The following is a 14,146-nucleotide window of genomic DNA, read 5'->3' as shown; positions in this document are numbered from 1 at the left end:
TTCTCATCTGACAGCAAATTACTTGAGTGATTAAAAAAGAAAATGGTACGTTAATAGAGTTTGACACTTTCCATTTTGCATTTATAATCAAAAATTTCACGCGATAATCGTATAAACTATGACAGCCACTATAGCTATTGAAATCAACATAATCCTCAAAATAGATCAGAAACGCTACGACGGATTAGACTCGTAATATCGGAATATAGTTTACTGAAATTATGAAAAAAAAAATAATATTTTAGCACCTGCTCTAATAATACAGTACAATAATTAATTTACACATAATTAGATATTGAAGAAGTTTCGATAGTCAATCAAAAAGAAGAATGAGCTTTTACAATATATCTTTTTCACTAGCAATTTCAATCTTTCTATTGCACAAAGACACGTCTGCATTCCGATAGCTCCGAAAATCCACGAGCTGTTGCACGTGCAGTACGATCGGTTCACCGCACATGCAATCGGCCCAGGCGATGGCGGCACCGAGGTGAAGGGTCGTTAGAAACTTATCCCTTGGTCGCGCACGAATTTCCACGTGTCCATGTATGGCACATATATAAAGCTGTGCCGGCAGGATAGTGGATAGTGCTCCTCGAGTTCCTTGAACGGCTGACCCAAACTCGCTTACTCTGTTCGTGTTAGCGTAGATGAGAGTGGAGAGAGAGAGAGAGAGAGAGTGAGGGGGAGGGAGAGAAGGAAGGAGAAGGGAATGAGGTTGAGGACTAAAGCCTGGCTTTGGATCGCTCGAGGCAAGCTCGCGATACCAAACTTCGGGTCGCTTACTGGTCGTCCCATCGTCGGTGTAAGCCGCGCACAACTACGTGCTTCGGAAATTCATGTATAGCGTTAATTTGGTTATTACCGAGCTTGCGGAATAATAACACGGGCGGAGCGAACGCGGGCAAGAGAGACGGCGGCGGCGGCGGCTGCGGCGGGGGTAGTGAACGTCAATCGTCAAAACTAGATATATAATATATTACGCGCAAGGATCAATGGGCACTGGTATACCGCGGGGATGTGAATTTCCGACTCTCCGATTGGGTTTCGTTTTGGAACAAGATTTATTTGCGTCGACTGCACGCGCAATGGATTCTGCTGCGTCGTGCTTCGAGTTTTCAGAGTAAAGGGCAACGACGATTCTCTTCGCAAAAACTTGAAACGGTCGGTCAATCTTGAATATATATAACGTAATATTCTTCATGAATAAAACTCCGACTAGCTCGCCGCGACCTTTCCCAGATCGCGAATGGTCATAGAGTTGCGACTCTTCAACGTTTACATGGAGAAAAGCACTCCTTTCAACATTTCTAGAACATATCCTATCTAGAATATATATATTTATATACAAATATATGAATAGAAAAATTTGTGTGGAGAAATCTTTATTCTAAATTTAAAAAAGAATACGACTGTTACTTTTAATTGAACACAGAAAATATTGTTTTTTATATATTTTTTATCAAAAAAGCATTTAACAAAAACAACACGGTGGAAAATTCTAAAAAAATTCTGAAAAATACTTTAGGGTGTACTAAGATTATAAAAAAATTGCCGTATTTATTGTCATAATAGATTAGTAGAAAATGCATTTTTTCGTAAAAAAGTACTAATTTTGACTGTTTGTTTATATATGGTATTTTTGCAATTAACAATTAATGACTATTCATATTTTTTTACACTTATTGATGTTCTAGAGACTCTGTAGAAACAAAAAATCCGGTATTTGTTGATAAAAAAGTAATTAAAACAATAAAAAACTACGAAAAAAAAGGTGGGTCTCTGGGTGATCCGCTGGGTGACTCAAAGGGTTAAATTATATTAAATTATTAAAAAATTTAAATGCCAATTGAAAATTGAAAATGACAGTAATATCTAAATTTTATACAACTAAATTTAATATATATATTTTCGATGATTGATTTACTTCAGATAAAGATCACCGTTTATGTAAACAGGTCAATGGCATTTGCAAACGCAATTGTAACAATTACGGTCGATAGCAGCTTTACTTTACCGTCCAAAAGCTACCGAGACTTTCGAGAAGACACTCGACTATTTCTTTTCAACCTTCCTATCCGCAATATTTGCCGGCGAATCGAGTGGCGGACGCGTTTCCGTATTTAATCCCCAACCATTTAAAATTTAATGGGCCTGTCGTATACGAAGCTTCTCATTCCCAAGCGGATTCTCCTTGAACTACTCGAATTCAAAGGCCTTTGACGCCAGCAATTTTTATTCAAATGACGCCTGATGGGGTTTAATTGAAGCCCGAATCTAAAATTTATAAATTTATTATATGAATAAAACGTGTCCTAAATTATAGATGCGACACAAACATACATATACGCAACAACAAAAAATTTGTTTAATACTCAATAAACTTGTAAATTATTCAAATTATTTAAACCGTGTTATATTATATTAAAAATCACATTATATTAATTGTTTTAAGCATATATCAACAGAAATCCGTAATTTTTATTAAAAATTAATGCTAATTATTAAATAGAAATAAATTTAAATAAAAATTGTAACATAAAACCTCTATATTACACAGATAAATTACATGTATAAACTATAATGCTAAAGATATTATACAATAACATTTATATATGTATCTCTTTATAAATTATAAATAATTACAAATAAAGTTAAAAAAATAATTGCTTACAAAAGAAATAATTAATTGAAAAGTATATTTAGAACCTTTAAAAAATATTCAAAATATTAAAATGTCAAACTATTACAATATGTATGTAAATACATAACACATCACAGTAGCACTAAAATACGATCTACTACGGGAATTTACTCTAATAGTTATGGCATACATTGAATATAACACATCGTTGCTTATTTGCGGTGAAAATTATTTAAGATAAATCATACAGAAATAACACTTAATATTGATTATCGATAAAAATTCGGTTTATTGGCTAAATTATAAAATAGCTTTCATAAAACGCTTGAAAACATATTGAGATAAAAATGAAACAAAACAAAAATAAAGTTAAATATATTAAACTAAAAATTTTAAACAAATTTTTAATAAGATATTCACTTCGTCTTCAAAAAAAATTTTGAATCCTTCAAATCTCGTGCTTGAGATTGTCTCGAAAAAAAATTATAATATAATTCATTCATCAACTGTTGTTCTACAATCTGCCGCATGTTTGCTATCGATTCGCCAATTCTTGCTTGCTTCAAAATTTCACAAAGATTAATTCACGGATAAATCGCGAAAAAGCTTTCGATTAAAATCGCACGCGATGTACGATTTAATATTACACTCTCTTGAAGCGTATTTACTTCTATGTACTTTTACATACACTCGTATATTTACTTTCAGTGCAGAAAGAGAGCGAAAAACACGTCCGTGATTTCCCGAAAGATCATCGTGAAGAAAATCTCGCGAGTAATATTTCATTTTTCATACATTTAATATTCGCGATTCCGACTATTATTACCTCATCGATTTGTAGTAATTGCTATAAATTTCCATTTAAATATTAATGAAAATTGATATGAAAATGATAAATTATAACATTGGGAGTTTTCCAGCAAGACACAGTGTCTTGCTGGAAAGCTCCCATCGTTCATTACTCACTTTCGGCAACCGAATGAACGTCGGAATGTTGTGTATCCTCCAGCCAGTCCTTGAAGTTACTCGACGCAAAAGGATACGTATTACGAATATTTCCTTCAAGGTCGAAAACATACCGAAGTCCCCTACTACAGATACTCGCTGGTGGTGGGGAGAGCATGAATATAAACACCATGGTGCTCGCTACAAAAACATATTTGCGTGTATCGTCCTGCGAGATAAACGAGTCTATCGAGCGTCAGCTTTCGATATATATATATTACATACGTATTGTTAAATATTATGACATATCGAAATGTATGATATTACCTTCCGATCGACGCAGAATCTGATATCAAGGTCATGATCGATGAACATATTACTGGGTCGTGTTAACATGGCGAAGAATGACGCACTTGTGAGCGGTTCGCTTCCCTGTCGATCGACGTGGGAACCACTTCCTCCTTCCCTCCCCCCCCTCCCTCTCCCTCTCTTTCCCGCCAAATTTCCTTCTCGCGTTTTCGCGGTCTCTAATCGCGCAATGTTAATCGCCGCCGAGGAATATACAGGAGAAACGGGAATATCGAATTAAAATATATTGCTAAAATAAAATAACACTTCCATCGCGTTATAATTATGATTTAATTTAATAGAATTGATATTTGATACCGAACGAGATTTTATATTAAAGTGATTAGACGTCCCGCATTAAAAATGTCCCGGATAGAAAGAGAGAGATTTAACCTTTCCAAGTTTTTAACATATTTTCACTATTGTTGTTTCTCTCTCAACACGTGTTCCACCACAGGCGGTCCGATTCAAATGTCACTTTGAATATGTTACGTATGCATCGAGATTTTTATGACGAAAGCTCTGGCGAGTGGCATGTGAACCCCGTAGTGCGTCGCGTTCCCGATAATTGTGAGGGGCAGGGGGGGGAGCAAGGATAGTCGTCGCGAGTGTTTCGACAGTGCCGGACACGACGCAAGGTAATCGGACGATCGTTATGATTAAATTCTTCGCGAGTGACAGCGATCGAACGTTTAATAGGTGCGTGAATCGCAATTGACAGACGCCGTTACGTCTGTAAATTTTTCTTGCGACAATCCCTTCGCTACCTTCGCGTTTCCGTCAGTCGCCGAATGACCGCCATTATAGACGTGAGTGTGCGGTTTCTAAGAGTGCTGAAAAGAATATTGGAAGATCGTCTGGCGATAGTAATATTTAATCGGCAATTACGCGATTAACGACGGCTCCGTCGAGCGTCTGTCTTTGATGAATGTCGTGGCGTCATGATCCCTCACGCTGCGCGTCTGTCAATCGTCAAATGCCACGTGTATGCCGGGAGTGTCGGGACAAAGTATCGGGCGAATCTACATGACAATTGCGTCGTGTTCTAACATGTAGGTGCCGGGAGTGATAGTAAATATGACGTGCTAAAAGCATCGCCGCCTATTTTCCGCCGGGAGTGTCGAAGTACATATCCGGGCGATTATGGCGGTTGCGGAAGTATAAGTGTGTGTATGTGTGGGTTGCGAACAATTACCGGTAATCGATCGATGCGCGTAAAATAAACGTCGGTAAAGAAAGCAAAAATAATAACGCGATTATCGTGTGTGATAATAATGACCGATGACTGATATGTGTACTTGATCGACTGGACTTGGTGACACGTACGATGGATCATCGAACCCTGATAATCACGGCTTTGGACAAAAAGATGAATGGATCGGACGACGAGGAGGAAACTGCTGGTGAGTCTCTAAATTATTAATTAAATTTCATATTTAATTTATATACACGCCGGCCTGAACGATTATGTAATAATAAATCCTGTTGTTTTATGGTACGTTATTGAAAAATATTAGTAATATGATGAAAATATTATTTCAAAAATATGCGTTAAGTGAGACGTTTTTTCCACAATTTTCATATTACACTATTTATATAATAATATTATATTTATCATAATGATTAGCAGGGTAATGATTAACGAATAAATATCGGCATATTAAATTTTATATCGCGTATAAAATTTATTTTATTTATTTATTTACCTATTTCATAAAATACAGTACAGTTAAAAAAAAGATATAATTACTGTATATTAACTATTGATACATATGGTCAATCTTATCCAGTCACAACATTCTTTAATCGTTTAAATTTCAAAATATTTATTTAACAATTAATAAAGATTACAAAGAAATAAATTAAAATGAATTGCTTTGGTTTAAATTATAATTTTAAAAAATTATTACATTAATAAAATCTTATTAGTATATTGTCAGTCAAGTTAAAGACATTACGATTTTGATTTAACGCAGTGCAAAAATTTCGGGTAAAATATTGATCTTCCCGAATTAAGGTTGAACCAATTTCTGAATCCAAAATAAAGCACGAAGTGTATTTTAAGCATTAAGATTTCCCGACAATGCGGTAGAAGCAGATGAAAGTAAAATTGCACGTAAATGCACTCGGAGTGCAAAGCTGGTATTCGCCGTATTTTTAAAAACTCCTGAGAGTTCGAAGCACACACCAGGGTGTTCGTTGTAGAAGTATTCCTGAAATTCCTACAATTCCGTTAGGAACGCGATTGCAGGATCGATTTAAAAAGGATGCTCGTAGTGAAACGCGTTCCAAGGCCGTAATAGCGTTATTAAAGGAATAGCGATCGAGAAATGATCGAGGAATCGTTCACATTACGTCGAACGAACGAACGAATTATCAGCAATCAATGTTAATGACGATTATTATGCTATAGCATAATATATTCGAGGCATTGAACATTATCGCGAATTTCGTGATGAGAGTAAAGTTTGTAATAGCGTGTAAATTTGAGATGTACAAAAAGCCTAGGGTAAACTAGGGTATGATGGCCATATGGAAAAGATGACTGTAATTTTTTTAATAATCTCTACATAATGCGCTTTTTAGTCACTAATCAATATTTACATTGCATCGATTATCTTTGATAATGACTAAAAAAGCGCACTATGTAGCTCTTATTAGAAAATATACAGCCTATGGCCATCGTACCCTATTTTATCCTATAGAAAATATTTTGTTATAACTTACAATTTTTTTAAAGAAACTATATACAATATATTAGACACACTTATACATATACGTAATTTTTTTCTACTACTGATTATATCGTTAAAAATTTCTTTCAGTAATTTAATACAATTTATTTATTTAACGTTATACACACACAAATAAAACTGAAACCGTCAAGTTTTCTAAATCAGATGTAATTTTTTCGCGTTTTTATCGAAACGAGGAAAAACTGCAATGAATTATTGATCTAATTTTCGAGAAAATGCAACAATTCAATTATTGTAATCTTGCATTTGCAAATATTTAGCTCTTGCTTCACTAATATCACATTTGTTATACAATAATGTCGTTAATGAATTGCATACATAGCGCGCGCGATGGAAAAGCTAAATATTAGTGTGCATGTTTGAATTTGATTTAATAGCAATGAGTATTAAATCTATCGCACGCCATTTGTCATACTTCATAGATACATAGACAAATAAATTAATATAGACGACATAAAAGAAACAAATATTACAAAATAAAATTTTTTAATCCTTATTGTATATTGTAACGTTCACAAAATAAAGTTGCTTTTATTATTTGATTTAATTTTCGGAACTTTAATTTTGTGTAAGAATTAGTCATAGCTTAAATAGAATATTAATTTTAATTCATCTTAACTTTATCTTATTTTTTGCATCGCTGCGTGATTAAATTTATTGAAATAATTTGAATTCAATTTAAAATTCGAATCAAATGTAAATTTTCTGAGAATTATTAAACTTTGTCATCTATATTTATATATATTCTGCCATTGCCTCGATTATCGTTGCAGATATTTCTAATGGTTCTAATGAAAAAATATATGGTATAGTATATTATATTTATATCTCGTAAATACTTCTCGTACTTCTTGAAAATTCTCTGGGAAACCATATTAATGTCAGCAATTCTAGCAATCTGTCATATGTGGATTTTCATGGCCTAAGCTTTCGAGGAAACTTTATTAATACTCAAACTTTTTCGATCACTTCACGCGCGCTCTGATTAAGACAACTTTCTGAAAGTTAATTTTATGAGATGATACATTTTACTTCCTTCCATTTTTCTGCTAGAAAAACCTATTATTTACTTTCTGGCTGCCGTACAGCATCTTTTCGTTCTGTCTCATAAAAGGACATTTCTCTAAGTCAAATAGATTTTTACTTATGGAGGTAAATTATTATCACAATTTTAACAAGAGAAAATTATCCAGTAAAGTACCGTTCTAACTGTACAAGCGCAAAATTAGTAATTAATTTTGTAATTCTAACAATTTTGTAAAAAATACACTCTCTCTTATAAAAATAATATATTATGAACTATTTATGATGTTAAAGAATTTATGTATTTTAAAAAACCGACGAAAATTTTATTAATTACATTTTATTCATTTTTTAACATAATTATTTTTGGAAAAAAATTTAATTGCATAAGAATTATCTAATTACAGTAAAACAATTTAATTGAAATAAACTGTGTAATATAATTATAATAAAATAATTCTTCATTTTTAACATAGTACGAAACTACTATCTGCATTAAATTATTTATATATTAATTAATAATTAATTGCAAAGAAAATCGAATATTTAGAAAATGCATATAATCATACCGATCAATTATGTCTTCGCGCTTGAGTAAAATTTATCGATTATTATCGTAGATGATAAATGTTAATTTAATTTATTGTTGAAACACACATAAATTGATTTCATAATAAATATAATTATATATTTTTTGTATAAAAGTTTAGAATTTTTTTTTACTATTAGATTAAAAATTTAGGGAAAGCCATATGCAAATGACGTAATTTTTGCATGATTGAGAAATGTATTTTAGACAAATGGAGGGAGCAATTATTGTCTTTGTACCATTTTACGTAGTGATTCCTCATTCATAGATGAATTCTCGTTTCATCATTGTACATATATAAGCTAGCTATCAATCAACAGGCATTCGCCTTCCAACGCTTTCAGCGGGTAATCTGTTGAGCAATTAGCAATTACTCATCGATCCTAATTTCATTACTTGTAGTAGAGCTTGAATGAATATTCTGATTTTTTTTTTAGATATATTTATAAGCTTTGCATATTACATATATATATATAGCTAAAAATTATTTTGTCTCTTTAATTACAAAAAAATGTAATTTTTCCACAATTAAATAAAATTATTATTTTTTTTTTTAATTTTATCTCTTTAATTAGATATTTTATTAATGGGAGTGTCAGGAAAATTTTTGCCTTTTTAAATTAATTAATATTTTTCTTATTCTATTAATAAAATAATAACATGAATAATTTATTGTTAATTTAATTAATATCTAGTTTTATATTATATTATACATATTTTATATATATCGTGTTAAGAATCATTTCTATTTATATTAAAAGTATAGTTTTATATTAAAATTATAAATATATTATAATATTATAATATAAATCGATTTTTACTATATTAAATCTACATAAAAATATATTATTTCGCGCGCATGATTAATTTATCTCCGCAGTGGATATCTACTGACATCGATATAGTAATTTATGAATACAATTCAATTGAACAAAAACTTTAATTAATATAATATAAGTATTTTTTGAACATAATTTTAATTTAATAGGTAAATAGAATTTAATAATTAAAATAATATCAGACATGATATCATTTTATCACCGATGTGAACTTGGTTTTCGTCTTAATAATATATAGAAATTAATAATATTGAATTAATAATAATTTTCAGTTGGCTATTATATGATGAATATTGTATCTAATTGAAATTTAGATCTAACTTTAAAATTATCCTAATAACGTAGTGTTTAATATCATTTTAATTGCAAGAATCTCTAATTAATTCACTAAATTACTTTCAAAAAGCTAAATAAAAAATATACGACTTTTAGTTTTTATTATAAAATGACTTAAATTCATGAATTATTATAGATGGGTGAAGTTCGCTGTAAGAGACTTTAATGATACTCTCAAATCACCAGCATGATTTATGAAATTGCTCGGGAAGATAAGCTCGCGAGGCGCTTTTGTGTTGCCGATTTGTTGTCACATAAACGATATTTATGATCATACATGTACGAAACCATGGAAATCGATTATCTCACGTTAATAATATGGAATTCAATATATTTTCTCCTTTTTTAACAAGAAGAATGTTCTGAGAAGAGGATCCTTGATAAAATTATCAATATTGCATTTCAATTTTATAAATCATATCGATCTTTAACGTTTCGATTTTTCGATAATGCTACATACACAGCATTATCGAACACAATGAAATGACTTTTCTTGAGATTTAATTGTAAAAGTTTGATAAAAATAAAATGAAGAGCACAATAATGAAGACAAAAATAAATATTAAGTGGAAGAGTAAATAATTGAAGCAGCTTACAAAGATATCCAATTAATTTCAAGTGATCGTAGATAGTTGTCTCCTGTAGATGTTCGTTAAATCGTCGACGAAGCAAACTGTTAGAATACCGACTTAGCTAAAGTTAGTAGCAAGATCACCAAAATTCGTGTTCGAATGCGGAAATGAGTGATCAAGAAATTCCTAGCCGTTTCACCTTCGGCAAAACTTGTCTTTAAGAATTAGAATCAGCAAAATCACTGGAGCAATTAAGCTTGTAGAACTTATCGGAAGAAAATGGAGCAGAATTAACGCAATATAGAGATTCTTTTTGCAAATACGATAGGAAACTGGCAATAAGAGAACAAAATTGATAATATTACTGCGAACGAAAAAGAACTGGGATAAATTCATACAGAAAAATAAGTTGTCAGATTAGGTATTAGAGTTGACAATGAAAAAGTCGGTGTGTGATTAAAAATGTCGAGCTTGTGGGAATGGAAGACGTTGAAATTCTATCGCGCGTCTGAAAATTAGCAAAATTCAGAAAAGAGAACGACAACAAGAAGAAATCGACTTATCCGATTTACCACGAGCGAAGTTTGCTGAATTGAAAATCAGAGTCGACGGCAAAATCAATATAAGAATCAGATTCGCGCAGACACTGCCGTATTGGAGATAGCACAATTAGCGCAAGATAGATTTGGATTCGTGGTGAAAGCAGCAGTCGAGGAGAGAAGCATTCGCATTGATGGTACCATCAGATTCAGCGCGCAGGGCGCTTAAACGAAGTAGAAATCGAAAATGCTGAAATTTTCTCAGTCTTCCACAGAATTAAATTTAAAGAAAAGATCCAAAATAAGAGAACAAGATTGGCAGCATATAGTTAAAAAAATTGAGGATATTTATTATTGAAATCAAACTTGCAATAATCGTATGTGCAATATTTAAAATGGCTGATATTACAAATGTGCCCTGATTATGTACATTAGAATTAAAATATTGTCTTATTTCTCAACGTTCTGTATTTCAATTTTTATTCATTTTATATTCTTTACGGACGTCAATCGAAGAACTTCTGTTTTATAATTATTTGCATTTATATCATATGTAAAAATCATAGATAAACTTAATGTCAATAAATAAGCGGAAATGTAATGCACCACGCGTACGAATCTCTTTCTTTTCTCAAAGAAAAATAGGTTGTTGATGCGAGACTAAAGCAGAGGAAAACTTTAGTTCTAGTGTTCCGAGATAAGCATTCCGATCTAGGACAGACTGTAATAATAGAATTCCGCGAACAATCAATCGGAAAGCAATTAACGGAGGCGATCGTCGACCAACTTCCTACCGAATTTCCTGTCGCGTCCATTCGTGAGAAAAACGTCTATTGAGTAAACGGAACCGCGTAATTTTGTTGCGGCAATTGCGTCGAGTAGGGTATTCTATAGTACAGTTTTATAATTTTTTTATGCGCAATAGCATCTGGCATGATTAAAAAACATAAATAAAGGATATAATATAATATATTTTAATATATTTTACACATTTTTTAGTATACAATTTTTCTTATATAACGTATAACTTAGATATAATATTTTTTTTACATAATATAAATATTTAATTTTATTTATATTTTAATATATTTTTTAAATTCTTTTATATATACTTTTACGTATATTTTTTCTACTTTTCTATTTAAAGTAAAAATAGAAACGTGAAAATAGAATAAATAAAAGATAATAAAAAATACATACACAAATTACACTTTTTACATTCTATTATACAGTGCAAGAATAAACTGTATTGGTCATAGTTGTTAAAATTAAGTTGATTATTTATATCCAACACATATTTAACTTTTGCTTCAATCGTACGTATCAATTATTCGTAGATATATATTTGATGTATAGCAATGTATTATATACGATTTAAAATTTCATTCTCTCTTGTGATGTAGTATAAAAACTCTTGTATAAGATTAGACTAACGATAAATCATGCCTCCCAAAAATTCTGCATGATTTATGGACAATTTTAGCGTATTTTTCTTTCACAATGCCTTTCTTCTCTTCTTTCCTTCTATTTCATAAGGCCAACGTTAGATGTATTCCACGCAATTCCACGCGAAATGAGATATTACCTTTAATACGGGCGCGGCACTGTAAACAGCTTGAACTTAAGATTGTCGAGATAAATCTGCAACCAAGCGCGCGCGAGCTTTTTACTGTGCAATTTTTCAACGGTATGATAAATAAATTTTGTGCATTATACAAATTACGTTATTATTTTCTACAGACATTGTTACGAAATAATTAAAAGTATCGATTAAAGAAAATCAAGAACATTATTATTTAACCTTCTTTTATGATTAAATTACGCACAATTGGTTCAATTTTGAATTTAAAAACTCAGGCCTTATCTCACAATAATGTAACGAAAAGTGCAAAAATAAAAAATGGAAGGAAATTTTTTTCCCAAAATTTAATCTACAGATATTATAAAGAAGGGTGTAAATTAAGAATATATCGAAAATTTATTGAGTTTCGGTCAAAAATCGCAGACACGTTCAAGAAAATAATTTACTATAATAGAGATTTTAAATTGAGATATATTCTACATAAGATTAGAGATAACTAAATAAATTATGAGCTCTAGAAAAACTTTGAAAACATACTTGTAAAATTTTCGAATAAAATTTCTCTTTTCTCAGTATTATTATGAAAGAAATATCCAACAATTGAAGATAATAACAATCCGCGCTCGTACGCTGAAAGATATTCTTGGAACAAAACTCATTCTTGATATACCTAACTCTCTGAAATCAAACGAGATATTCAACCGCCCGGACTGGCGGCTGTCGGAAGCGGTGCTTTGAAAACAATACAAACGCAGCATCAAAAAGTTTGTCGGCCCGGCGCGGCGCGAAATTTTATTAGGGAAATCAAAGATGTCTCCCGCCATGAATGCGAATTGCAAAGCGGGATAAGGATCGAATCTATTCACACACACACACACACACTCACCAGCGCAGCTGTATCCATTTTTATGAAGTATGTAGCCGTCCTTACAGTCGCACTCGTACATGCCATCGTGAAGCTCGTAGCAGAGTTGCTCGCATGGCGATCCGTGCCCGCATCTTCCTGAAACACAGCAGAGAAACGGGAACATGAGTAAAGTTATGCATGTCGGGGGAGTTCGGAGTAGCCGACAAAGGGAGAACATTATGGAATAGGCAATGGCGGCAAATTGCAAACGCAACTGTTCGTCATTTCTCTAAAAAGCATATTTACATTAAGCTATATTTGAGCGATATTTTGTGTAATCAACTTGTATAAAAATTCTGGCTTGCATTTTATCGCGCACACACACACACACACACACACACACACACACACACACACACACATCTTCTCACCTATGTATAGAATATTATTATTTAATCTCCATGTATAATTCCTATTTATTCTTTCCTTTTTAATATTAATTCCATAATTTTTGATATTAGTCCCGTATAATCACGTATAGATATAATTCTGTAATGTGCAAATTTATATGAAAAATTTCACAAATTTTAGGTCCTTTGAATGTCACTCGCGTGACATTCAACTAGGTGAAAAATTTTCTTATTAATTGTTTTAATAACGAAACGTAAAGAAGAATTATATGAAATTAATGGCGAAACAAAATATGCAGTACAACACACAGGTGATTAAATGCCATCCAGTCAACCACAGCGTTTCCTCCTTCGTCGTGATTCCATTCTGCTACGTGCTTGATTTAACGTCACAACATCACATTTGCAAAAATATGTTGTAGAAAATTAAATTATGACGCGTGTGCAATGTATAGTATCCGGATGACAGCGTGATAATTAATTTTATGCTGAATGACATAAAAGATTAAATCAATGTCTTACACATGCGATGCGTGAGTTTGCTTGAAATACGTAATATTCAGCATAGACAAAATTGTAGTATTTAGCTCAAATTTAAATATAATCATTGCAACAGTATCTATCTGTCGGAGTAGAAAAGAGAATGAATAGTTTAATATTCTATTCTACATATAATTGAGTTATTTTATGCTTTCCTCTATATTTAAAGCATTCAT

General features: G+C 31.8%; 2 protein-coding genes across 9 annotated transcripts in view; one reads left to right on the top strand and one right to left on the bottom strand.

The window, feature by feature from the left end:
* The window catches only part of LOC140662861 (pikachurin), a 95,450-nt gene that overhangs the window by 66,676 nt on the left and 14,628 nt on the right, over positions 1-14,146 (bottom strand). For 4 of the 8 annotated variants that reach the window (XM_072886534.1, XM_072886533.1, XM_072886532.1 and 1 more), the window contains one exon: positions 13,060-13,176. In XM_072886534.1, coding sequence (XP_072742635.1) covers positions 13,060-13,176 — 117 coding nt within the window. Of the gene's footprint in view, positions 1-282; positions 1,221-3,610; positions 3,819-3,916; positions 4,529-13,059; positions 13,177-14,146 lie in introns of those variants that run through there. The other 4 variants (XM_072886530.1, XM_072886535.1, XM_072886536.1 and 1 more) reach the window with 4 other exon arrangements.
* LOC140662863 (uncharacterized) overlaps positions 5,179-14,146 on the top strand; it is a 61,324-nt gene continuing 52,356 nt past the window's right edge. Inside the window, exon 1 of the mRNA XM_072886540.1 lies at positions 5,179-5,340. Within this exon, the coding sequence (XP_072742641.1) occupies positions 5,311-5,340 (30 nt within the window). The 5' untranslated portion in view covers positions 5,179-5,310. The remainder of the gene's footprint in view (positions 5,341-14,146) is intronic.

This window comes from Anoplolepis gracilipes, chromosome 2 (genome assembly GCF_047496725.1).
Source record: "Anoplolepis gracilipes chromosome 2, ASM4749672v1, whole genome shotgun sequence".
NCBI classification, from domain to species: Eukaryota; Metazoa; Arthropoda; class Insecta; order Hymenoptera; family Formicidae; genus Anoplolepis; species Anoplolepis gracilipes.
Note: the sequence above shows the minus strand (reverse complement) of the source record. Positions and strands in the feature narration are given on the sequence as shown.